At 53.4% G+C, this 27,196-nt stretch overlaps 1 protein-coding gene across 6 annotated transcripts in view; it reads right to left on the bottom strand.

Annotated features, from left to right (window-relative positions):
* Positions 1-27,196, bottom strand: part of Cacna1h (calcium voltage-gated channel subunit alpha1 H) — a 59,279-nt gene that overhangs the window by 19,452 nt on the left and 12,631 nt on the right. For 4 of the 6 annotated variants that reach the window (XM_076937138.1, XM_076937136.1, XM_076937137.1 and 1 more), the window contains 5 exons: positions 4,213-4,324; positions 4,000-4,133; positions 3,722-3,819; positions 1,752-1,911; positions 111-426 (listed from right to left, as the gene is read on the bottom strand). In XM_076937138.1, coding sequence (XP_076793253.1) covers positions 111-426; positions 1,752-1,911; positions 3,722-3,819; positions 4,000-4,133; positions 4,213-4,324 — 820 coding nt within the window. Of the gene's footprint in view, positions 1-110; positions 427-1,751; positions 1,912-3,721; positions 3,820-3,999; positions 4,134-4,212; positions 4,325-4,717; positions 4,943-27,196 lie in introns of all 6 variants that reach the window. The other 2 variants (XM_076937140.1, XM_076937139.1) reach the window with 1 other exon arrangement.

Raw genomic sequence — 27,196 nt, 5'->3', positions numbered from 1 at the left:
CATTCTCCAGCTCCGAGGGACAGCAAGTGCACATCATACCCCAGTATAGGTGTCTTTCTCAGGGGTCCATCCCACACCCCCAGGTATCCCCAGGCTAGCCTAGTATATACCTGGAAGATGGCAATCCAAGCATAGCCAATGTTGTCAAAGTTGATGGCACCATTGTGAGGGTTGAATTCTCCTGAGCGGCACACATTGTAGTACTGGTTCCAGTTGATACAGGCATTGTGACTGGCAGCCCCATCCTCAGCCTGTGGCTGCCCATAGGCCTCCCAGCCGAGTGTGCACTGCACGCGAAGCTCACGGCGGCTGGGGATGTGTGAGCATTTCTGCATGCCATTGTCCCGGCGTGAGGAACAGATGAAAGGGTTCTCCTCGCCCTCCTCTGTCTGGTAGTATGGCCGCAGGAAGGTCAGGTTGTTGTTCCTGGGTTGCAGAAGGCCAAGGCATCGCTAGGGGTACCTGGGTCAAACACCGATTCCCTCCCCACATCTACTCATCCAGTCTCACTCAGGACTGCTGAGTCTAAGTCCCACACACCCATCAACTGACTCCTACTCCTCAACTGGGCCCTAGACTTGAGGATGAGGGAAAGGGTGCTGGTAGACAATGTGACACCCAGCTCAGGCAGTATCACTGCAGCAGTGACTGACAAGCCATGCCTGAAGCATCTCAAGGCTTCTGAGCCACCCACCTTCAGTCCCTGCCCATGGTACCCACATCTTGCCTAACACTGAGTCCTCCCAAGTAGGGCCTGGCAGCTTGGCCAAGCAAGGTGTCTCCAACAGCTCTACACTTCCTGAAATCCTTTCATGGACTGCCCCCCAACTTCCTCTTTCCCAGTCCCTATATTCCTATCCACAAGTATCTCAGAAGCTCAGAGACCCAAAGACCCAGAGAGCAGAAGACACCTTGGCCTATAGGTATCTATTCTAGAGGCTTAGGGCATAAGTAACTGACTGGAACTTGAGGGGGCAGACAGTTCACAAGCGGGGCCTAGCGGAGGGCAGAGTACCTCACAGTACCATGCATAGTCACTTTCCAGGGACACCCTAGTGGGTCAGCCTTGGGTCACGTGTCTTCTAATGCTGTAGAGTAGGGTCCAGGATGAAGGGGCTGGGCACACCCCCATCCCCATAAAACAAATGCCATGATGGCACAGGGTGCCTACACAGAGGAAGCCCTTGAGTCAGGCAGATGCGAAGGAGCAAGGGCAGTGGGCAGCAGCCACTGGGGATACTGTGCCAGGAACTGGTAGACAGACGAGCACAGGCACCTCCCTCAAGCAGGACCTCTGAGGCTAACGACACCCGGAATCAAACCCTCACATGCATCACAGAGTAAAATGTTTTGAGAGGAAATAGCCTCCACCCAGACTCTCCTAGAGCCTGCCCCTGTACCACCATGCCTACCTATGTGTTTACCTCCACCTGGATCCTGTCTCCAGAGGCTATAATTTCACCTATGGCCTGTCCTGAGTAGAGCTGGGTACCCCAGGATCTCACCACAAACTAGGACCCAGGTTCATTGTATGGGTATTCAAGGACAGAGTACCTGGGAGGTGGGGGTGTGCTCATACCAGGTATGGTAGAACAGTTTTAGAGGGAGAATCCCTTTGGGGGTGGGGCCTACAGAAGGGGAACATCATTGCCCTAAGGGTGAAGTCTAAAGGGCCGGATCAAGAGAGAACATTTTGGGGTCATGGTGGGCTAGGTGGGTAGAGCCATACACCAGGGGTGGGGCCTGCACACCTGACGAAGGCGCTGTCCAGGAAGCATCGGTTCCGCAGCAGGCCAGCCCAGAGCTGGACCCCAACGATGCCGAAGATGAAGAAGACGAAGAAGCAGAGAAGAAGGACATTCCCAAGCATGGGCAGTGTGTCCAGCAGCAGAGTGACCAGGATCCGCATGCCTGAGGAGGCAGGGCTGGCGCTCAGCACAGCTAAGCCCTGGCAGAGGGTCCTATGGGTGCCTGCCCCCCTCAAGCCCAGCCCACTGCTCACAATCCCTATCAAGGCCATCTGTGTGCAGAGGCCAGGGACAGGTAAGGCCTGATGGATTCCCAGGGGGGAGTCAGGCTTCAGCCCCACACTGCCAGGGCAAACCTGTTTTTGCTCCACCTCATCACACAGCATCTCCAGGGCCCCAGTGGACCAGTCAAAAGGCCAGTGCAGCTTCTGTGGTGACCCTGGCACACTGGGCTCTGGGATTCTGGTGTGAGGATGGGCTTTTTTATTTCTAATGCAAGAGCAGGCTGCATCAGGGACCTACTACAGGGAAGGCATAAACTAGTGCAGTATCTCAAAGCAACTCTGAAGTCCCTTTTCCTTGGTGGTGCATAAACTTGAACAAATCTAGGAGGTGGCCTGAGGGTCCCTGACCTCATCCTGGGTCTGCCCCATCTCAGACATCAACAGAACACATAGCTCAAAATCTGCACTGGGTGAGCTGAGGCTGTGGGCAGAGCACTGGGCCACACAACTAGGATAGAACCAGGACTTTGAGAAATCCAGAGGGGTGGCCATGGAATAGGGCCCTCAGGTCACAGGGAGACTGAGCTCTTAGAGGCACTAACATTTCAACCAGAGATGAAGTGTCTCATGGGGCAGACAGCAACCAACTAGGTCATGTGATCATGCAACCCCTTGGTCATGTGATCTAGGGTCAGAGTGGACCTAAGGTAAGTGTTCACACAGCCCTGAGGGTGCTGGGGCTGCTGTGAGGAACATGTCCTCTTGTCTAGGAAAGATTTCCAGAGTCACCTAGACGTTTAACCTCAACAGCAAACACTTTGGATGGGAGTGGACCTAGGTGTCATCTCTGCTCCAGCACACAGGTTAACCAGGTGGAGGATTCACAGGCTCTGCTGGGTAGGCTGAACACACAGGGTGCTAGGCACCCTCATAACCATGCATGTGCCCCTTCACCTAACACCCATTGATGGCCTTGGAAAAATATACTCTGTACTCCAGTGTTTTAAAGGGAACCTGGGGCTCATAGAGGTTTGGTAACTTGCCCAGTGACACACAGCATTTGAACCCTATTTGATCTCAGAAGTCAAGGCCAGGCAGGCCGATGGAAGGCTGAGTGCTGAGGCTAAAAAGTTCAGATCAGGCAGCAGGAAAGGGGTGTGTAATGCCCGGGTAGATCTGGGAGCCACACCCGTTCACGAATGTGCACACACGCCTTGTGCAGTTCCATGGGTGTTGCACCTTCCATCTGAACATCTGAACTCGGCTACTGAGAAAACACCAAAACTGTCCACAGATGAAGGCAGATGGCCAGCACCTGGACAGGCCACATCCCAAGCACAGCCACATGACTTCCTGCAAGCTTTTCCTCCATGTGTAGTGGGAGCATTCAGTGTGTCCCTCTCTCTCTTGTTCCAGAAGCCCTGAGTTCAGTTCCCTTGTATGGGAGAGGTGGGCAGTGTGCTGCAGAGTACCCCCCAAAGCCCAGACTCTTACATGTACCTCCACCTGCCTCAGGGCCCCACTGGACACTGATGCAACTGGGAACCTTCTTAGCCCCCAGTCCTACCCCAGGTACTATGTAAATGAAGTCGAGGTTCAGAGAGGCTCCTGTCACTAACCACTGGACTTCCCCATCACAGCCCAACTGGGACTACCCTAGAAGGGCCAAGTCTGCTGGTGTCTGGGTAAATGGAAGGGCCAGTAGGATACAGGCTCATATCTCTTATTTGGGGCAGGAGAGGCACTTACTGGGGACCCTGTTGATGGCGCGGAGAGGCCGCAGCACACGCACCGTTCGGATGGCAGAGAGGCTCACGTTGTGTCCGTCCAGAGAATACTCCATCATGCTGGGGGAGCAGGCGTGCTCAGGGAGGGAAGAGCCCAGAGGCCTCCATCTCCTATCACTGTCACCCACTGCCCCATGGGGGCCATCAACATGTGCACCCTGTCAAACCTGAGCCTCTCTCAGGTCTCAGCCTTGAGGTTGTTCCTGGGATTCCCAAGCATACCAAGCTGAGGCTGCATACCCCGCCATGACAATGAAGAAATCCAGCCTGTTCCAGGTGTCACCCAGGTAGCATTTCTGTCCAAACAGCCCCAAAGCCACCATCTTGATAACCATCTCCACAGCAAAGAAGGCAAAGATGAAGTCATCAAAGGCCTATAGGAAAGGGGGTCAGAATGAGGGGGCGGGACACACCCGGTGCCCCTTGGTTCTCCTCACAGTCCTTGACACCTACCTCCAAGATGCTGCAACGTTCCGAGCGGCACTCAACATCCTCACAGGGCCGGAACATGCCCAGTGTCACGCAGTTCAGCATGATGACCAGCATGCTGATGTGCTCGAACCACCTGCGGGCTGTTCGTTAAGGGCCATGCAGCACATAACCCCACCCTGCCTCCTCCCAGGTGCACTCCCTCTCACACAAGCACAGTCAGCTAAGTGGGCCCTCTCCCAAGCCTGGGGCAGGGTTCAGCCCAAAGCCATGGTGCAGGCAATGACACCAGAATATGGCCACCAGGTGGCGCCATAGCACCATGCTTGCCCCCTGGCTCTCCAGAGTCGCACATTCTCCCTGGAAGGATAGTCACTGCCCCTTGACCCTGCTTCATTCTAAGATGGCCCGGAAAATACTGCAATGAGCCAGCAGTGTCACATATGGTGAAGACATCAAGCATACTGGAGTCTGGTAGTCAAACTCTACAGGGCATGAAAGAAAGGCCTAAGTAGAGCTGGAAGGATACAGGAACTTAAGAACATGTGGCAGGGAGAGATGAAAGCTCCTGAAGGTGACCTTGAACAGGTCATGTACCTCTAAGTCTGCACGGGTTGTTGATCCATGAAGTGCCCATGAGAAGAACAGCACAGACCCCACCCAGCATGTGCCCACCCCTAAACAGCAGCACTATCAGCTCAGTGTGTGGACACAGGCTGGTGTTGGCGTGGTTCGTGGTCACCATTCACAGAACCTGTCAGAGGTCCAAGGATAGAAGAAGCTGGAAGGCATCAGTATGAAGGGCAGGGCTGTACTATCCCCTGCCCACGGGGCTACCTGGGAGCAGGAGATAAGAGGAGGGCGAGGCCATTTTCTGAATGTCCTTTTTGCAGACCTGACCCTGACCCCTCTCATAACCCTGGAGTGGGCCCCTTAGCCCACACAGGCGGTGTGCTCGGTGATGCCAAGCCACCAATGTAATTACACGCTCCTGCTGAGAGCGTCATAATTACACTTAATGGGTTCAGCAGTAACAAGCGCCTCTGCCATAATGGGGCTGCGGAAAACAAAAATCAGCCTCCTGCTAGTGCAGTGCTGGCCTGCCTCCGACAGGCAGCACAGCTCCCAGGCCGCGAGACTGGAGAGTTCTCACCCCCTGTCCTTGTCCACATATCCGGCTGAGAGCCTGTGGCTCCAAGTGGCTTCTGCACACCCCACACCAGGCAATCCCCGGCTTTGCTGAGCTCATTCCTGCCGCTCTGTGCTAGTCTCTGAATGGACAGCCGAGATGACAAGGGGTGGGTATTCTAGGCTGGCCTTACTGTGGCTCCGGCATGTGTCCTCATGGGGCTCAATGGCAGACTTTAATTTCCAAGGTGAGGGGTGCTGCTCTGGGTGAGAGTGAAGTGGGCTTGGGGAGGAAGCACAAAGCTGTGGAGGACAGGAGCCCCCATGGAGGGCTGTTCCACTGGCCAGGGGAGGACACCAGTAGGGTATACAGTCAGACCAAACTAACATAAATGGCTCCCGGGCCTGACTGGGCTCTGAATCCACCAGATGCTATGCCCTTCCTAGCCTGTCTGCCAGTGGAGGAGGCCAGTGTCCCTCTCTTGGCAATACAAGGCCTAACTACCCTGACCACTTGAGCTCTGCCTGCCCTATTTCTGGAAGAGGCAATCAGTGGCTTCTGCAAACCCCACACCAGGCAATTCTCTGTGGTGGTGATGGGTTTTCTAGCTTATCCTGGCTACCCTACCCACTCAGACGCCCAGGACTGCAGCCTGCTTCTTGACTTCTTTGCCAATCATTTGGTTTCTCTCAGGTTCTCACAGAGTCTCCAATAAAGACTTACATGGGCTACACTCTCCTGAAGCTGGCTTGCCTGCACTGTCTCTGGAACCTTTAGTCAAGGTACCATGGAATCCCAGGCCCCAGCTGTTACCTTCACATACAGCTACCACCAAGACTGACACCAAGGTTGGAGTCCCTCCCTGAGTGACTGCTGCTTCCAGACAAGAGGCAGCCAAGGGTATCTTTGGAGCAGGGGAAACGTGTAGGAGGACTACCAAGAACCCCCAAACTTGTAGGGAAATAGATCAGGTCGAGGGCCCAGGGGCTGGTCTTTTCCAGGCACAGATCCAAGATCTGCCTGTGTGGGGAATTTCAGCTTCCTACAACAGCAAGGACATACCTCACGTGTCACGCTGCCACCTGGTCATATTCTGTGGGCAGCTAAGGACAGGCAGCACCACTGGTCACAACACGTGGAGCTGGGTGACTTCTAGAGGCTTAATTACAACAGATAGATTTTCTGGGTTTAATTAAAATTCCTGCAGGCTTTGAACTGGCTTCTACAAATTAGAATCAATTTCCACGGGGGTTAAAGGACACCAAGTGGGTATGTGGGCAGGAGGTGGTGCCGGTACAGTCCAGGGCCTGAACCCAACCAAGTGAACTAAGCTGATCCCTCCTTGCGGGGGGGGGGGGGGAGAGGTCCTCTCACTCAGACAGCAAAGACCCACCTAGCTCTGAGGCTGAGGGAGCAGCAAAGGTATGAGAAGCAAGGTGAGAGGCTGAACAAGAGGTTCCAGAAGACCCCCTGGATGGCAGAGGGTCCTAGGCTAGAGACCATCAAACATTAACAGCTATTAGTTACCCTGGTTGGGGCCCCCCTCCAAACTCCAAGCACCTCCACTGTCTGCCTGGCCACCTCTCTGCTCACTTTGGAGGGGCTCAACTACCTTCCCACTCTGCACCACACTATGGGGCCAGAATCCCAGTCAGCACAAGGCAAAGGGAAGGTGCTACCATGGGGATTTCAAAACATTAGTTAAAAAAGCCTTCTCTAGGATCTCCAGGCTGTCTGCTATGGACATAGCCTCCCCCTGGGAGACACAAGGCTTCCCCAAGGCAAGGTCCCTTCTCCTTCTCACCTGTACTGGAAACCCACACTGGGCTCATGACCAGAGCCCACAGAAGGGTCCTCAGGTCACAGCTGGGTAGTTGCCAATGCACCACAAATAAAACTCCGAAACGCAGCCTTTCTGGAACCTGAATAAGATGACAGTGGACCGAAGGCATTGGTGGTGGCCGCTGTCCATGGTGCTGAAGCAGCTGTCCCACCTGGGGCCTGCTCAGGGTGGGCATCTGGCTGGGCTGGGGAAGGGGTGCAAACCAGGGAGAAGGGCCCTTCATTGGAGCAGAGTGCCATTTCTGGAAACACATCTTGTATCTGCCCTTTTTCACTAAAAGGGAACCAGGAGGAAGACACACATGCTGAGTAACGGTGTAATTTGCCACGATCCCTTGTCCTAGCCGAGGTGAGGAAGCTACAGGACCCTGCTGGTTGGCCAGTCATTTCTATGAAGTCACTGAGGCCTGTCAGGTAAGAGTCTCTTGCTGCTTGTTTGGCTAACTTAACAAGCTGTTGGCTCCCATGGGTGGTAGTCCCAGTTGGGTCTCCAGATGAAATACAATCCCTCATTGTGGAACTGCATGATACAGGACGGTATGGCCCAAGTGTGGTCCAGTACCCTCAGACCCCAGTCCTTATTAACAGCCAAGTTGATACAGCCTCCATGTTGGCTTACAGTCCCTGGGATTCTCCTCACCCAATCCTAGTGACTCAGGTCTGGACTAGAGTCGGGGGACATGATCTGCCCTGAATCTACCATGACTGCCCTTCTTCAGGTCTCGGTTTCTCCATCTGTCACAACACTTGATTTACGCAGACCCTTCTGGTACAGCAAAAGCAAGGCCTTAAGTCCTCCTGATGTGCTCAGCTCCTGGGCAGGGTTTCTGAGTATCATCCTCCACAATGTCAGTCTACACAAGGGGGATCAGGGAAGGGTGCCAATCAGAAAGGCAGGGCAGCGGGAGCAGTGAGCTCTGCAGTTCCTAACCCAGGGAGGCAGCCAAGGCTCCAGAGCCCCACACTCTCATACTAATAGGTAATGTGGCTATGCTAGCTGGGGTGAGGGTCAGGAGTCTTCAGGTGTGGGTGCTGCTTGGCCTCCATTGTCAGAGTGGCCCCCAAGCAAGACAAGGATTCCACCAAGGCCTCCCTACTAGGTGGTACATGAGATCAGAGGATTAGCTTTTGAGCTGCTCCAGCCCCGCCTGCCAGCCCCCAGAGCAATCTGCACAGACAGCTAAGCTCCATTAGGCCAGATCCAGAACAGCTTGGTTTGCGTGCGAGAGGCTGGGGAGGAGGGACGGAAGGCTGGAGGGTCACTATAGGAAAAGAGGTCAGACAGACAGCACCACACTCAAGACCCCATGCTTCCTGCCTTGGGGGAGTGTGTCTGTGCATCCCTCTGCAGGAACCCTGGTTTTACAGAGCACTCCTTGTCCTTGGGGGTCTGGGCTTCACAGACTACCCTCACTGCAGCCTCTGCTGCCACTGTGTTCTCAGGAGCACTCAACCTTACTTTCCATTTGCTCAAGAAGAAAGGGACATGTTTATTCATGGTGAAGGACTGTCCTCAATAGGTCAGCCCAGCCTGGTGAGGAGGTGAGTCTGTCAACGAGTCCTCATATGCTTCACAGAAGCTGTCTGTCTCTGCTGACAGAATAACAGCTTCAGGTGCTGCACCAGATAACCTCCCTGGGCAGGTGGCTATGGTGTCCAGTACTCAGTGGACAGCAAAATAATTTCTACCCTAGAAACAGTCTGATTCACCCAGCATGGCCGTCCTGGCCTGTCTCTCTGAAACAATGGGGTCTGGATGGGCTACTCACCCAGAAGCTATACAACCATGGTGGCCAGGAAGACCCAGGGGCTTCTGGCCCAAGTACTAGGGCTCCCTGTGTTAAAAAGAAGCCAAAATGGCAGCGCTTCTAGGTAAGGGCAAATGGCTCACCACACACAGGGTATGTAGCCTGTGGCCCTGTCATTAAAAAAAAAAAAAAAAAAAAAAATGCTGCTGCCGTATGAATTAGGACACAGTGAGATGAGGGGATCGGAGAAGGGGTAAAAGCAAGTTATGGAAGGCACACAGCCTCATCTACAGAAAATGTCACAATGAGGCCATGACACTGTCTCTCTAGGATGCACATTTCCTGGGTGAACGTAAAGGCAAAGCAGGGCCATCACTCATTCATGGGCACACGGGGAAGGTACAAGGTGGGAGACAGAGGGATGGGACAAGCAGTCCCTCGGTTTTAGCTCCCCTCACTCAACACCATCACATCTTTTGATTTTTTTAGATACTGCCTCTATTTGTGGAAGTTCTGTGACTTGAATCAGGAGTGTTCAGCTCCTGGAATGAAAGGCCCCAGCAACCTCCAGTTGGCAGATAGCAAGGAGAGCTCACCTAGGTCTCTCCAGGGGCCAGGTCCGGTCGTGAACTATCAGGGCAAAGAGATAATAAGAAAAAGGGTACAGAGGCACATTAGAGAGCCATCCCTGGGCTGCCAGTCCAGTGAACCTGGCAGACTCTTCCTATACCTGCGTGGAGTGAGGGGCACCATGCCCCATGCTTAGTGGTCTCCATGGCCCTTAATTTTTTATGCCTCTGGCAGATCTTCTGGTCCTGGAGCTCTGGGAGTCTGGAAGGGTCCGGGACAGGTCCCCAGGGCAAAGGCCCCTCTCATCAGGGAATGAGCAGATGTGGGAAGGCCAGGGATGTGATTATGTTCTGTGGAAGTCAGTTTTCCACCAGTCCCTGCCAGAGCCTAAGACCAGGCACAATCCAGGTGGTTGGCTCACATGGGCTCTATGTGATTGTATAGGTCCCTCAGTCGCCAATGGACTAGGTTAACTATAGTGTGCACTCTATGGCAGTGGGCATGTCTGGAGCATGGTATCTGAAGATCTTAGGACTCTCCAAAAGAAGACAGAAACCACCCAGGAGGGGGATGATACCCTCCACACCAATGTACATGCACACTGTTATGCACCTTTAACCTGCTGAGGTCTCAAATTCTGGGGTCTCACGCCCCTAACCTTTCCCTTCCTTATCCTCCTTGGGCCCCTCAACCCCAGGGACTAGCCTCTAGCACAGCTCACTCCTCCAACTCTTAGGTCCCACCCTCAAACCCAAATAACTGGGCCCCTGCAGTGCCATCTCTCACAGTCCATTGTGACCCAGAAACATTCCTCTGAGAGGCCCCAGATCTGTCCTTGCTCCTGCTATGACATCACCCCTCAATCCATCTGGGCTGCCTCTAAAACAAAGGATCAGCTCAATACCCTGCCATGGCTTCCTAGTGCCCTGGACACACAATCCAAACCAGAGTCCCTTGTAGCCTTGCCCTGGGAAAGCAATGCTCAACTCCATCTTGCCCTGGCTGTTCCAGGGATCCAGTCTTCTGCTACTCCTTACGATGACCTCTCCAGCCTGTAGGGTGGCCCTTTAACTGTCCCTGTAAGTTGTAACGAATGGAGCCTCAGAGAGTGACTGCAGGAACTTCTACTGATGTACAAGGTCCTTCATGCTAGACACCTGGCAAGCTCAGCACAGGTGTCTCTGGTGTCCACCCTAATCAGAAGGCTCTGGGAAGATGCTCTGAAGGGCAGGTAGGCCACCACTAAGTAGAACATGAGGGGATGCTAGCTACAGGGGCTAAGTGGGCCCTGCCACTCTTACATGCTCCTCCATGACAGGGTGACCCACACCTTGGATTGGCTCCCTCCAGATGTGCAGGATGGAGCTCTGTGGCTGAGGTCAACCATAACCCTGGAAGGAAGCCCAAAGCTGGCCAAGATATTCTAGCTGCCTCACAAGTCAGGCTAGGTAGAGTCTGCTATTCCTTTCCCTGGGGATGCCTGAAATGCACGGGGGCCTGCAGAATCTGGGTATGGCCATATCCTCCAGTCTGACATTGCTACCCATAACCTACACAAACAAAGCCAGGCCCCAGCCCTCTGGGTCTGTATGCCCTTCTTCTTCCCCAGGAGGAGGTGGTGGAAAGCCCAAACCCTTCTCACAGGTTGGTGTGTGCGCAGGGAGCTTCTCTGTGGGCATTTGTCCTGGTCTCCTGCGAGGTCTCAGGGGCGGAGCACTCACTCTGCAGGATGTGATGATTGAAGGAGATTTCTCTTTCTTCCCTGAGGCTGTTGCCATGCCGACGGGCTGATAATAAGGTGAGGAGGAACCTGGAGACCCAATTAGGGAAAAGGCAGAGGGGAATCCCCAGCCCAGCTCCATTTCCAAAGGCTTCCTCAGCCCAGCTCAGCCACTCAATCCTGCACTGTACCATTGGTTTTAAGATGGGAGAATGTGTGTTGAGAATCCTATTTAGGTCTGGGATTTGGGAAGAAAGGTAGAGATGACAGGAGGGGTCAGGACAAGGCAGTCCTGTTGGGGTCATCAGAGTGATCCTACACAAGGAGCACAGGCATGGGTGGTAGTGTCCTTTCCCCTCCTTGAGGGACATAGTGTGTCCTACCTCCACCCCCACCCCTCATGAGACCCCTGTACTTGGGCCAGCTGGTCTGACCTAGAGCTTTCCAGAAGTGTACTGTTGAGTGTGAATGTATCTGTTCCAGCTACCACAGGACTAGCTGTGCCTCCACCTAGGTCCCTCCTAGGGCAGGTGGTATCTTTTTTATTTTATTTTATTTTTTTATTTTGGTTTTTCGAGACAGGGTTTCTCTGTGTATCCCTGGCTGTCCTGGAACTCACTCTGTAGACCAGGCTGGCCTTGAACTCAGAAATCTGCCTGCCTCTGCCTCCCAAGTGCTGGGATTAAAGGCATGCGCCACCACCACCCAGCGGGCAGGTGGTATCTAAGGGTCTCAATCTCTCAGCCCTCCCTCCATCAGTACGGAGGCACTGAGGCATCCAGAGCTGAGATGAGAGTGGGCTGTCATCAGATACTCAGGGCTCAGTACCACTACCCCTTGTGGCAGTTACCTGAAGGTGATGCTAGCTCCACCAGGTTCGGAGTTTGCCCTGGAAGGGAGCAGGTGGGGTAGTTGATCCAGTGCATCACCTCTGTCCAAAGCTCAGGATCTTGTGTGAGTGTGTGTGTGTGTGGGGGGGGGAATCTTAGCCATATCCTCCCCTCACTAGCCTTCTAACACCCCCCACCCTCCATGCCTAGTGAACCTGCTTTCTGCTCTATGAGACCTTTCCCCATTCTATGAGACCTTTCTCCTTTATCCCCACCCCCATGGCCCAGCCCAGGGAACATGGCCTGGGAGCCTGGGCCTAGGCCTGCGTGACTCACAGCAGGCTGGGCTGAGCTGGGGCTGGGGGTGGGGGTGGGGAGTGAGGGCAGCGGACCAAACATGGAGCTGTTTGTTCTCCAGCTGCCTGCTCTGCTCGGGGTCACCCAGGGGAAGGGGGGGCAGGCTGTCTGTGGGAGAATACTTCCTCCTGAAGCCAGGGTGTGGGAGCCACTCCCCACTATAGCCCCTCAAACGGGGAGGACAGGTCACTAGGAATACTCAGCTCTAGCTGCCAGAACATTCTATTTCATCCACGTCCCCCCCTCCCTGTGCCCTGTGACGCACTCTGCTTTCCCAGTCTCTTACTAACAACCATGGAGAGCTGACATTCCCCATGGCCTGGGCCATGTACAGCAGCACCACCTCCCTAGCCCATTGCTCTGGCCCTAGATAAAGTGTGTGCTTGGTCAGCCAAAGGGGTAGGCTGCACAGTGGCACATCCAGAGACGGGCTTGGATACCAGGCATGTACCCATATGCCCATGTGTAAACTACTATCTGCTCTAGTGTACTGTACATGTCTCAAACGCACACAACAGAGGCACTTGGATTGCATATGTAAACACACCCTATGAGGTCTTCAAAGGAAGGCAGGGCCCCAGGTCTTCCCAGGCCAAGCCCCCCATCCTCAGAGACTGACATTGTGGAGCCTGGCTGAGTACAAGCCAATGGCTCTAACTGTGCAGTTTTTAAAGCCACGCTAATTAGAAAGTGCGCTAATGTCTCTGCTTAGCTCTTAACAAAGAGCTTGATTCCGGATCTTTTCAGGGATAATTGAGTGGGAAAGTGCCTGACCCCACCCTCTAGTCCCTGTGCCTGCAGGAAGGCAGGATGTGTAGGCGAGAAACCTCACCCAGACTCTGCCAGCCACTTGGTGGCAGCATGCAACCCCCCCTCCCCAACACCATGGGGGTGCTACTTGGAAGAGGAGTCAGTTTCCCACATTTTCAGACTCTCCTGGTTATGCCTAATTGAGGACCAGTCAGTCATAGTGACAGCCCCTCCCCACCAGCTGCTCCTCAGACAATATATCCCAACTCCACTCAGGGCTACCAGTTGAATCCTGGGAGAAGGTGAGGGGCCTGGTTTGACCTCTACCCAGAGGGATCCCCAAAGAGTATTCTGCGCAACAACCTACTCCAATAGTCCTGGAAGGGAAAGATGGAAGGTAGACAAAAAACAGAGCAAGGTGATTCCTGGGAAAGAAGACTGCTGGCCCACAGGATGGGCTTTCAGGGACCTCTCTGCTGGAATTCTCTGGGCCAGAAATAACTGCCTGGGCCTCGCTGCACAGCTGCCTGAAGCTCAAATTAGTGACCCAAGGGGATTGGACACTCCATCCATGGGAACATGGCCTGGTACTCTTCCCTTCCCCCACCCCTCCCCCCACCCCCAGGCTCTGGCTCCTTTCTGCAGGAGAACTGTGGTGAGCCCATCTAGATGGGGCCCCCATGTGGCTTCTGTTCTTCACGGCTAGGTAGTATGGATAGGGACCGGCTTGGGAGAGCACAGGGCCCTTCTGTGGGACACAGAACTGACTACTGTAGCCCTGTGAGACCCTATAGTGTCTGGGCCTGCAGGCTAAGAAGAGACTCAAGGGAAGTGTCACAGGGTGCCTCTTCAGTACGCACGCAGTCTTGCCCCTTTCTGCCTAGGCTGTCCTATGAAGGATTCTGCCTCAGTCCCGTATCTCTGTTGCCTTACCCAGCTCCACAGTGCCCACTGAGGATGAAGAAAGTTATAATGAGAAGAGCAACCACCAGCCACATTTTTGCCAGCAAGGCCCCCTAAGCCACGCCCCTCTCATGTCCCCACCATATGCTCTGCACAAAGGCTGTTCTCCATCCTCTCTGAGGGTCAGGAGACTATCTGTCCCTCAAGAAATGGAGGCTCTGAGTGGTCCATGTGGGCAGGTGCTCAGCTCCTCCTCTGCAGGCTAGGGACAGCAGCCTCCCTGGGTGGGCCTCGGCTCCCCATCCATGCAGTTAGATCCCTTCTCTTTTCTACATACTGCTAGGGACATTACCATCTCCACCTTAGTGAGAAAATCCAGCTTATACTTGTGATCTGCGGTCTGTGTGTCGACTGCTGCAAACACAAATTTGTGCTGACATGGGAGCTAGGTTCCCAGGCATACGGGAAGGGGACAGGTAGGGTACCTTGCGGCATGATGGCTGACATCCATGGGAAACCAGGAACCCTGCAGCAGGCTGTGTTCCAACTGGGTCCTTGACCCCCACCCCCAATCCATCTATGCAAAGCCTGGCTATCCCCACTGTTGCCTGGCAACCGGGTATTTATTTAAAAGGGAGACCTCACAGCAATGCCTACCACCAGCCTGTTCTCCCAGCCTGGCGCAAACCCCTCTCCAGTTTTTGGCTCCCACACCCTCGGAGACATACTGCTTTGCCTCTCTCTGGGCCCCAAGTCCATCTTAACCCTACCATCTACTTCCCTGAAACCCTAAAAGCACTGGGGGACAGTGGATGACACTTTAGTAACTGCACTTTCTAGCAGGGTGGAGGGCAGCTGTTCACAGACCCCGCCAGTCTCTGGGCCCCAAGTCCATCCTAACCCTACCATCTACTTCCCTGAAACCCTAAAAGCACTGGGGGACAGTGGACGACACTTTAGTAACTGCACTTTCTAGCAGGGTAGAGGGCAGCGGTTCACAGACCCCGCCAGTCTACTCAGCTCAAAAGCCTCCTGTGCCTAGGATTCCCTGGCTGCAATCTGTGGGCACCAATGTACAAGATCCCAGATGTTGATATGTCAATGAGGCAGGGCCTCCTGAGCTGCTAGGCTACTGGGAGCTCTGTAGAGAGGCTACGGCCAGACCAGATGTGGACACCAAGGCCCAGGTGGAGGCCTACACCCCAGGGGACAACATCTAGAACCTTTGAGTCCCAGGTATTGGAACAGGTGAGTTTGGCCCCTTCCCTCCTGAGGAACCCTAAGCCTGGGTGGATGCTGGAAGACACTGGATATATGCTGTTAGATGCTGCCTAGCACCTCCCTGTCAGGCCCCCTGTCCACACAGAGTCCTGGAATCCCCCTAACTCTTAGAGTCTCCTGTAAAAAGGTAATTCATTCTCCTGCCTGAATCTGTCTGACAGGTTGCCAGACAGTTTCCTCATCTCTCAATGGACACATGGAAGCAACAAAGCTGGATAAAAACCCCCACATTTCTGTCATCTCTGGGTACCTCCTCTCTGGTCCTTAGGGGAAGCCCTGCCCTGAGCAGACCTAAGCTAGGCTGACCCTCACCACAGACCCCCAAGCCTCATGCAGCTTTCTTACATCTACTCGGGGCCTGGCCTGTATCCCAAAGGCGGTTCAGGCTGTGAATGTGCTAACTGGCTTTGGCCTTGTCCCTGTCCTCCTCCCACCAGTGGCCATGTCATTAATAGTGGTGGTGACATTTTAAAAAGATGGCCTAGACCCCTCCCCTTCTCCCCGGAAAGTCTGATTTCAAAGTGAAGCTTGCTGGACCTTGGTTTCCCAAGGCTGCTGCTTCATCCCTGAGACCAGGCATCCTGCTACCTGGGCGTCAGCCTCAGCATGACATTTATACACTGACTATGGTCTCAGAGGCTCCACCTCAAAGTTCAGAACCATAGCTCTGCTCTTCTCTCTCTGACAAGCCACTGCCCAGGTGCCAAGTTGCCTGGGCCAGGATGGGCCATACACCTGCTTCAGCTGTGACCCAGTGGTGGGTGAGGGACATGATATGGAGGAATCCCGGTCTCCAGGCATACCCAGGCCCAGTCTGATGCAAAGTGGAATGGGGAGAGTGGGACTTGCTGGCACTAGGAACTTTCACACAATTTATATTTTAGTCTAGAGGCTGAAAACTGAGATCACAGTGTAACAGGGAAAGTTTTGGGCCACAGGCAACTTACTCCTGTGTCCATAAATGGCAGAGATCTTATACACAAGTGACTCTGAGGACCCTTATCCTCATAACCACATATGATCACCACAGATCAGATAACATAACCCACAAAGGCCCCAGCTTCTAGTTCTAACATACTACTGGGATGTTATAATAGCTGAATTTAAGGGGAAGCAAGCATTCAGTCCATGGCTAAGGGTTAGTAAACCTTGGAAGGCCAGTCCCTATCAGGTAGAATAAGAATACGGACTAGCTCCAGGACTTGAGACATGTGGACATGGGGCACAGATCATGTGAGGACGATGGTGTGGAGACACAGGAAGTAGACACCATGCACATAACCTGACATCTTTGGATTTGTAATCTCTGACATAGCATTTATGTGATAGGCCCTGTAGATATAACCTATTCTGGTGGAAAAACTGATACTCTGGGTATCTCTCTGCCAGGTCAGCAATGAGCCTGGCTAAGCACCCATCAGTGACTATCACTCTTTGCCTACTGCCCCAGAGAACATGGTCACAGATAGCCCTTGTGCTCACAGTATATGGGCCTGCCACACCCTGCAGGGACAGGTCCTGCTAGGCCCAGAGCAACTTACCTAGACCAAGGAACAGCCAAACTCACGGGCAACATAGAAATATAGACAACATAGAAACAACATAGACAATCACAGCTATGCCATGTGTTTGCACCCCAGAGTCACTGGCGGCTGCCCGCCAGGCACTAATTACAGCTCCACGTGGCTCGCCCAAGGAACAGTCAGGGCGGCTCCAGCACAAATATTTCAAACGGCATGGTATTTGTATTTAATGGGATGAAATTCTTTAAGCCCAGAACCCAGCTGAGCCATTATGCCAGCCAATTTACAGAGAAGTGGGAAGCTCCGTGCAGAAGCCTTACTTACATGGCTCATCCACACGACTGGAGAGGAAGCCAGGCAGCCTAAGCACAGCCTACCTCCTGACCCCAGTGGCTGATCCCACCTTGGTCTGGAAATGTTGCAGCCTGGGGCCATAGGGTCAGGCAGAGCCTGTAGATCCCTGGGAGAATTGCGGGGGTGGGGGTGGGGAATGATCACACTAGGGGCCTAGCAGGGAAAATGGGGATCATGGCTGACCTGAGTCTGGTTTCAGCCAGTATACTCAGCAATGTCCACTTCTCTTTTCTGCTTAGGTAAACTCTACTCAGCCTCAAAAGCCCATCCCAGGAAGTCTTTCCTGGGAAAGGACCAGATTCCTCTGTTGCTCTGCCCAGCACTGAGCAGGAAGATCCATCCATCAGGAGTACCTACTGCATGTCAGAGATGTGTTCCAAGTCCATGGACAGGAGGGTGCACTGACAAAGGCTGGCCTTGAACAAGCTAGGTGCAGGGGACAGTGAAGGCCAGACTCCTGATAGGCAATCGGATGTCAGATAAAGCTCAAAGTATAAGTGGTGAGGGGAGGGGGCCTTGAGGCCACTTGTGGACATCACTAACTGCTGTAGTCCTGTGACAGGATCAGTGCAGGGCTCTGATCCCACATAGACTTTACAGTGCAAACACATAAGCACATCTACTTAGGGACAAGGAGCCTACTGGGCCTCCTCAGAGCACCCCAGAGCATCCTCTAAAAGTGGGACAGGGACATGAAGAAGAGTCCTTATACAAGTAGGGATTTACACCCTGTAGAACTATAAACACACAGTATAGTTTAAATGGATCACACTTTAGGGCACCACCCACAAGAGGCATATTGGGAAGTATATGCACAGTTATACGTGTACACACACACACACACACACACACACACACACACACCCCTCCCTCTCTCCACTTCTCTCTCCACAGAAAGCTCCCAATACAGAGATGGGCCACCCTGCCAAAAACTGTGATTGCCCTGTGGCTACCAGGAGCTAGGTGCCTCTCCCTGGCTGCCTGCCTGCCTGCCCACTAGGTCTGCTGACCGCAGACCTAGACCCCAGGGAGTCTCCTAGCTAGTGCCATACCAATTTGCTGGGTCTGGCTCCCATCCAACTACCCATGTCTCGATCGATCTCCTAATAACTCGATCCATTATGCTGAAGCAGGATTCTTGGAAACCAGCAGGAAAAAGGAAGCTCTGTGAACCGTCTGAGTCATTTTTTTTCCCCAAACTAACAATGGGGCATCTCTCCCCTCCCCAGTGCGGCAAGCTGCACTGCCTCCGCATGTTCTAGAGGTGCTGTGTGATGTTCTGGGAGGTGCTAGATATCCCTGCTGGGAGAGGTGGGTCAGGACAGCCTCGCTCAGAGCATGGTCTTCCCAATGGAACTAATGAAGCTCCTTCCTTCTTCCTCTCAGGCTAGCCAGTACCAGTTTCCAACCCATCAAGGCTGGCTGGGCCCTGTAGCTCTGGCTACCCACAGCTGGGGAATCCTGGTGCTATCCCCCTCCCTGGGAGCCAGGGAGACACCCCCACAGTCACCCGCAAATTTAAGGATGAGCTCCATTTACAGTTGGCTGTGGGAGTGTGTTACTCATGGCTCCTCAGCTCCTCACAGTTGGTATGTGCACCTCAAGGTCCAGCCCTTAACAAAGGGGGAGGGAAACTGTGCCCAGCTCCCTCCATGGTCTCAGAAACCCAAGGTGACACAGTCAGGGCTAAGAACCCAACATACCGAGGCAACGCACATGGCCTGTGTCCTGGTGATGGGGGTGGGAGGGTGGCTCAGTCTACAAAAAGACCAGAGGATTCTCTGTGGTATGGCAGTATGAATCCTTCCTCCTATGCCTGGCTTCTCCACAGCCTCAGTTCTCTACAAGCCAGATGGCCAAGACCTCAAAGATTAACAAGCAATGCCCCTGTTCCCACTGAACCTCTGTGTTGGGAAACAAACAAACAAACAAACAAACAGCCACTTTTTCATGAAAGAATGTGTTAAACACACAAGGTATTATCTTTTTATGGTGTTTTAAGGTGAACTAGCCAATCAGGAGTTTTAAATTTCCCAGTTTAAAATTTATTTTTAAATTGTGCGGGTGTATGTCTGTGCCTCTGTGTGTGTGTGTGTGTGTGTGTGTGTCCCCTCAGAAGGCAGAAGTGTCAAACCCCCAGGAACCAGAGTTACAAGTGAGATGTGGGTGCTGGGAACCCAACATGGGTCCTCTGCAAGGGCAGCACACTCTTAGTTACTGAACCGTTTCTCAAGCCCCTGAGTTTCCAAGATTTTAAACATCATTAGGATAAAGCACCAGGACCTCACTCCAGCTGCATATGCTGACAGGATCCTGACACCCTACCCTACCCCCAACCCCCGCCCTGAGTAGAACAGTCACTGTCTAGGGCTGGAGATTAGGTGCAACCTCATCAGAGAACAAGGACTCACATCTGAGTGCCCCTATTGTGTCAGGGCTCCCATGTGCTCTAGCTGTATACCTGGGATTTGGAATACCCCACTTGGTACCAGAAAAGATGACACCACCACCACCACCACCCCCCCCACACACACACACACTTCCCACTGGCCAGAGTTCCTATAAGCCATTGCATTTATTTAACTACAGCTTCCGACCGACCGTAAGTTCAGTAACTACCCCAGTATCCCTAGGGGTCTGTCTCCACAATGCTCTAGGAAGGTGCCTCCCCTCCCCCAGATACCAGCCACTCAGCACAAATCTCTGTCTCTCCCTTCCTGAACCTAGGATGTCTCTGAGGTCTGGCCTGTGGTTATATAAATCACTCCAGGGCAGGACAGGCTGATGAAGCTGGCCTCTCCTTAACCCCAGGAACTAAGCTGGTGAGTCTCTCAAATATACTTTGGGCTCTAAGATGACCCCAAGGAGACATGGAGCGCCAGTCAGAGCTACTGGTGAGCTACACAAGCTAAGAATTTTTCTAAGTGCGGTGTCAGGTTGCATGCTGTCCATCAGAGCAACCTCTGTGGGATGCCTGCCTGTCTGTCCCTGCAGCAGCAGTAGAAAGCAGACTCCAAGGAAGACGGCTGCTTTAATAATAAATCGCTTAATTAGGGAATCTCCAGGCTCCCATGAGGAGCCAGCACAGTGTGGAGCATGGGCTTGAGGGATGTTACCTGCTGTTCCCACGTCTTGGGGATCTCCCCACACCAAGGAGCTGATGCTTCAAGACTCAGCACACACTGCAGGTGCAATCCTGACAGCATGCCACAGAAAGACCACCTAAACCCCAGCACAGGAGCTACTAAGGTGAGAGAGCTAAGAGGATAGCCCAAAGGAGCTATCTCAGAGGGGAGCCTCTGCTCTGTGGGATAGCTATCATAGTCCTAGGCTCTACTAGGTTAAGAAGGCAAGATAAGGGAGAACCCAGGACTAGCCTGTGGCTCCTCCAACCACTGAGACAGCCCTGTCCACTCTGGCATGGCCTCAACCACACCCCTGGCAATTGCACCCAGAGACAGGGGACCTGCCAAGTGACAAATGTGAAGATGCGCACGACCTGAGCCAGCTGGGCTAAGGGGGTTAACTAGAAATCACTCTACCTTTCCCCACCCCAGGCACTTTGAGGCCTCTCATGGTACTGGACCCCTGACTACGGGACCTGCACAGCATGAGAACTTCCCACGGTGTGAACTGTCCTTACAACCTCCTTTGATATGATGCCCAGTGTGAATAAAGGGCAGGTAGCCATGTTCTGAGGTATAAAAAGGGATGAATGGGGGAGGGGATTCAGAGGAATTCACACTTTGCTCTGCCTGTCCCTGAGTACGAATGGCTTAAGACAGGTGGTGTGGACCAAGATGACCAGCAGCTATGGAGCTGGGGTCGAAGGACACAAGACAGTGAAAGGAACCACACTAAGTATGGCAGGTCACAGGCTCCCTGGGCCCTGGGCCCTGGAGGCTGGGAGGAGTTAGCCTTGTAGAGAATGAAACTCCAGCTCGCCCAATTCCTTGCCTTCTCCAAGATTCAGATTTTATTTCTAGAAGCTTCCATGTATTAGTCTCTGTTGAATGGTAAAAAAATAAAAAAAATTAAAAAAACCAAAACAACGGTTTGTGAAGAGGCTTCTGTGACCCACTGGTTCTGTGGACAGGAGCCTGCGACAAGGAAGGAGGCTTGCAGCTCACCAGCACCCTGCTCTGTTTAAATGGTCCTTGGACCCTGAGGCCGCTCCTCTCCCAATTACCCCAGTCTCACCTCACAGAGGCTGAGAGCCCTCCAAGGGAAAAAAAAGTCTGGATTGTTCATGGGAAAGCATCCGTGGAGGATACCCATAGAGCAGAGGGTTCCAGGATACCACTAAGAGGAGGAACACCAGCGTGGCCTACTGGGGAGGAGCTAAGTTAGGTAAAGACCTAGAGAGGGGTGGGATGGGGGAGCCTCTGCTCTGTCTGTGGGTATTCTGGGGGTGGAGACTCAGATGGACACAGGGACTCCCCAGCCCCCCAGTTCATGCCTCTATATCCTCAGGTCCAAGGGCATCTGAGTCTTGGCTCCTGGACCACCAGGCAGTGTTATGGTCCCCAGGCAAGATCCCTCTAGAGTCTCTTGTATGTTCTCTGAACAAGTTGTGGCCAGACACACATGTGTACACAGGGAGAGAGGCAACTGACCAAGACCCAGTCCCTGCTGTCTTGGAGGATCAAGTTGTGGGTCCCTACCTTCTCCCTGTAGCCTCCCACAAGCCTGGGTGGCTGGTTGGGGGTGGAGTGGGGGTTGGGGGGTGACAGTCCCTCACTCTGTTGACATGGCAACTAGGGGCCTTGTCAGACCAGTCCTTGCAGAATTTATTTCCTGATTAAAGCCAAGCAGTCAGCATCAATCCCCAGGCAGTCCTTACAGCTCATAAAGGAGCAAAGAGTGGCGCTCAGTGAGGGGTTCCCTCCTGCCTGTTTCCGTTTCTGTCTCCTTAGGCGACAGCTGGACACATCCAGAACTGTTGCCAGATTCTGCTCCCTGCCCTGTGGCTCCACCCAGGCAGCCGGGCTGGCAGGACAGTCTAGCCACACATGACCTCAGATCCCCATCCCAAAGAGGCCTAAAGCATGTGGGGAGGGGGCTGCTTTCACAAAGAGGGCTCTGTGGTGGGACCCGGAAGAGAGCAGTGCTCACTAACCTGGGAGCCCCTGCAAGGCTGGTGAAGATACTTGGGGCTGGCAGTGGTGGGGTGAGGGGCCAGGTTCTGCCTAGGTAGCTCCCTGACACCCCAAGGGACCCTATAACCCCAAGACAGCTGGAAAAAGAGGGTGGTGAGGAGGGAGGTACTGAGGGGCAGGCAGAAACTCCAGCCCAGCATATAAACAGTCTAAATTAGGAATTAAAATATCCCGAAGCCAATCCCAGACACCATCAGTGGGCAGGGTGTATTTCAAAGGAGTAGAAAAACATCCCTGTTACAAGCGCTGAACTTCTCAGTGCGATGGTGGCCAGAGACATCTGTGTCCATACACACCTGCATGGACACAGCCTTATGTGCATATGGACAGCTCGCCCTAAGGACAGGGACAGGCCTGAGAGGGAGACAGACAAAAGCTACTCTCCCTCCCCCCCCCCCACCCCGGGGGGAGAGACTGGGCAGGACTGTCCCAAGCCCCTCACATCCACACAGCAGTCCGACTATTCTATGGCCTCCTGCCAACCCCATCCCCCACATAGTGGCTTAGCCTAGCTCCTGGTTTTCAGGGGAGGAAGCCCCAGGGCTTGCAAACTGGGCTAGGATGCTCCCTCCCAGCCCTGTGACTGGGGCCACCAGTCGGGAGCCCTGTTTCTCCAGGAAAGAAGCTAGGGTGAAGAGCAGACACAGGGAACTCAAAGCAGGTATTGGGGGAAGGGCAGCAGTGGGGAGGCAGTACCCTTCTGCCTAGGCGTGGCTTTGGAAGTCCAAGTTCAAGAGCAGATGGTAGCCAGGAGAGCTTCTGCAGCCTCTGCCACATCCTGTCTTGTCTTTCTGACCTGAACACCAGCAACATTGTTCCAACGGAATCAGGGGGCAGTCCCCAGGAGGGAGGGGACTGTATGGTGGAGCTTGGACAGAGAGAGGTAGCCAGTGTCTCAAGGTGCCAGGCTGAGGACAGGAGCTTCACTAGGGGTTACCTTATGGGCTAGGAGGGTGAGCAGGCTCAACCAGGCAAATCTTATGATGCCACAGGGGGTTGAAGGTCAACCAGGCTAGTCATTCTCCAGGTCAGAAGTGAAGAGTTGCTTCTGGTTGGGAAACAAGCAAGCTCAAACACCCTGATACCCATAGGACCTCCATGCTATTATCTTTTGACCATGTGCTATGTTTGACACTGCCTCATAGGCCTGACCTTTGACCATACCCCATCTGTCAGGCTGTTTCCCCTAACACAAAGCCAGAAAACCAAGCCCATGACCATCAGCACACATCAGCAGACGTAGGTCTCGGACCACACAGCCTAGCAATGAAGACTCTGCCATTCTGTCACACCAGGCCAAGAGGAGTAGCCCCTCAGAACGCAGGTCCCAACACCATCAGCTGCTACCATGGCCATCAGCTCCAAATCCAACATGACAAACTGACAAAAGACTACTTGAGTGAATGCCTCAGCCACAGAGGTCACATGGCTGCTGTGGCCTAAAAAGAGGATATCCTACTGATGTCCCTGAGTTGCGGGTGCCGGGCCCCTGGGCCAACCACCAGCTCAAGTCTAGTTTAGCCCCCTGCCATATCCATTCACTCGGTTCTCCACGGTTCACAGGTCTAAAACCCACCAAGGCAGACATTAACCATGCAGATTCTGAAACATGAGGTGTAAGCAGAAACAACTCTACTGAGACATGGCTAGGAAATTAGAAAGCACACCTGAGTGTGTCTCAGAGGGCGTTTTCAGAGATGACTAAGTGGGGGCATGCCCAGTGCATCAACAGTACCATCTCATAGTCTGGGGACCTAAAGAAAGAAGGGAAGGAATGCAAATATATATAATAATTAGAGTCAGTTAATTGGACTGAAATGCTTGAAACCATGAACTAAAATCAGTTTTTCTCCTAAACGGTTTTCACTCACTCAGCCATTTGTCATGGAGACAAAAAGAAAAAAAAATGATTCATGCAGGGACCACAGATGTCCTGGGACAAAGGGGAGTCATGTGGTAACTCCTGAAGATGACAGGCCTAGCACGGCGTGAACATGTCATCCACTCTGGCCCTTCCTACCCACACCTTCTCCTTCCTCTACATCCACATCTTAGACACATACACTCAAGCTGGGAGAAGCCTCCTGCCCAATACCCTCCTATCAGCCTCCTCGTATCTGACCGCCCCTTCCCTGCAAGCCTCTACAGGATGCCCTGAGAACACAGGCTGACCGTGGCCAGTAGTCAGCCCAGGAAGAGATCATTGGTTTGAGAAGCTGACTCTCTTAGGCCCATGTCTAAGGGTGTGGGTGACATAGACCCTTTGTCCTCTCATGGATCTAACTCAACTATTTACCGAATACCCAACCCCTTGAACTCAAGGCTCTTCAGCACTGCTCTGTGACGGCTGTAGGCAGGCTTAACCCACACAGCCCTTCTCCAGACAGAGACCCTATTCCGTGTATCACCTTGTGTGTGTGTGTGGGGGGGGGGGCACTAGGATCCAGGATGGCCTTTTGCTTCTCCAAGACCCACAGGGCTCCATAAAACAGGCAGTCAGGGGTCAGCGAGGCTATGCACTTGGGTAGCAGCTATGCCAAGTGTCACTTCATGAGTCCTAGTTTATGCCCACCGTGTACCCTTGCCTGCTGGGATACTTCAGAGTAGGAAGTCGGACCCACCCAATCCATGTAGAGTCCTCCCTCTAGCAAAGCCTGACACAGTATCTGTTCTCAACATCTCGGGGATCCCATGTGTGGCCCTAGAGGAACGGTGGTGGTGGTGCTCCAGGGAGCCTGGTAGGGCTGGGAGCAGCTAGGATCACAGTAAGAGATTTTATGTAAGCATAAGCGGGCAGCTGGCTCCTGGGGCCAGGCCGGTAAACCAGGAGCTGGCTGGGGATTAGTGACAGGCGTTGCCACGGCAACCCAAAGAGGAGGAAGCATGCTTGGTCTGAGCATAGCTCAGCCTCTAGCTCCGCAAAGGTAAGAGGAAACCCCAGAGATTCATTAGCAACAGGTTCCCATGGCAACCGCACCAAGCTCATTAATAATTTTTTTTTTTATTCCAAGTGTGGGTGTTGAAATCCTCCCGAGAATGAAGGGAGGGACGGATGCAGAGCAAACACACGCGCCAGCTACTCCTACCCATGGCCCAGACGCCACCTGACAGTGACACCTGTCCCCACCCCAACTGGGAGCCAGGACCTAGCTGTTACTCATAGCAAGAAGCAGTCAAGTTCAGGGGCCACAGCCAGGACCCCAATTTCAGACCCACTAGACAGACTGCTACACACTGAAGATGCCACATGACCTGTTATGGCACCTTGGGGCCCAGACCCATAGGTGGGATATAGGGTTAGTAAATGGGGGTTGTTTTGTAAAGGCCCTGGAAGTTTCGTATGTGACCCAACAATTCTGTTCCTGGTATCCACCCAGAAGAATGAAACCCAGGAAACCGCACTGAATTCAGAGCCTGCCCATTCTCTGCAGGACTTTCAGCCATACACCTGGATACATGTCCATGAGCACAAAAGCTCTAACTGCACCTTGGAATAGTACCCAGAGAAAAAAACTGGACACTGGCGCCTGCTACAGTGAAACTAAACCTCAAAGTCAGATGGTTCACGGCATTCCATCCAACACATGCAAGCATGTGATCCCACTACATGGCACCTCTGGAACAGGGAAATGGGGATGAAAAAGGTGGTCAGCAGACATGGATGGGTATGGTGCTCCCAGCATGGTGCTCCCTGCATGGTGCGAAGTGCTCCAAAGCATACTGCAACCACGGATGCCCAAGTGTAAGACGAGGGGGGCAGATACAGAGCTGTACACTCACGAGTTAACTTATGTGACGCGTGATCTACCCCTATAGTACAAGCAGTATTGGGGTCAGCCTATGAACCCTGCATAGCAGCTGCCGATGTCGTACCTGAGCCACTGGTCCCTGAGTGCAACATACAGGGACTTGGTGAGGTGGACAAGATGCACAGACTTGGGCATGGCATGTGCCACGTGGGCAGGCAGGCAGGCAGGCAGGCAGAGGCTCTTGCCTTCTGCTCTGAACAGGAGACTAAAGACCACTGACTTCTGGGACAAAATGGGCCAGCAGGAACTTGGCAATATTCAGGGTCACCTAGTAAACCCCATGAAGCTCATTATACCCACACTGGGTCCCAGAGCACCTGACGGGATAAAATGTGATCTCTGACCCACCGCAACACTAAGGCCACTAGAGGCTTGAAGTCCCCTTTATCAGTCCTTGCCAGGCCTTGAGAAAGGATTCAGTAACCAGCAATTCCTTCCGCTGCTCTGAGAAACTCTTGGTGGGAGCTCACAATCTGGAACACCACGCCCCCTTTACAACACCGTGAAGACAAGAGAGTGGCCACAGAGATATGGCGATGCATAGTCAAGAGGCAAAAATCAAGAGCCATTTGCAGCCTGTACCACACAGACACTCACATCCCACACTGTAATAACAGCCCAGTGGGTCAGGCCCAGACAGCCAATTTCCCAATTAGGAGCCACGAGCCCGCCCATGCCCAGGGCACAATGGAGTCCATTCTTTCATGGCCAATGAGAAGAAACCAGCTTTCCTCCTGATACAAACAGCAAGTCAGTGGGGGAAGGATGGGGGGTGTGGGGGGAAACCAGCCTCATGTCATACATGGTAAAGCAGGCAGAGCTACAGCCAGTGTGCACCTTGGGAAGGGTGGTGCACACTGCCACCTGGGGATGGAGCTGGGACACAGTGAATGACAAGGACTTGGGAATGGGAAGGGATGGGGCGGCTTGAAGGCTTCTCCCTCTGGGTCTATGAATTCCCAAGGCTGACGCTCCAGTGCTGGAGTGCCAAGCACCTCCACCCTGAGAAGCTCTACCGAACCAGGCCTTAGTG

Source organism: Arvicanthis niloticus, chromosome 6 (genome assembly GCF_011762505.2).
Source record: "Arvicanthis niloticus isolate mArvNil1 chromosome 6, mArvNil1.pat.X, whole genome shotgun sequence".
Taxonomy (NCBI): domain Eukaryota; kingdom Metazoa; phylum Chordata; class Mammalia; order Rodentia; family Muridae; genus Arvicanthis; species Arvicanthis niloticus.
Note: the sequence above shows the minus strand (reverse complement) of the source record. Positions and strands in the feature narration are given on the sequence as shown.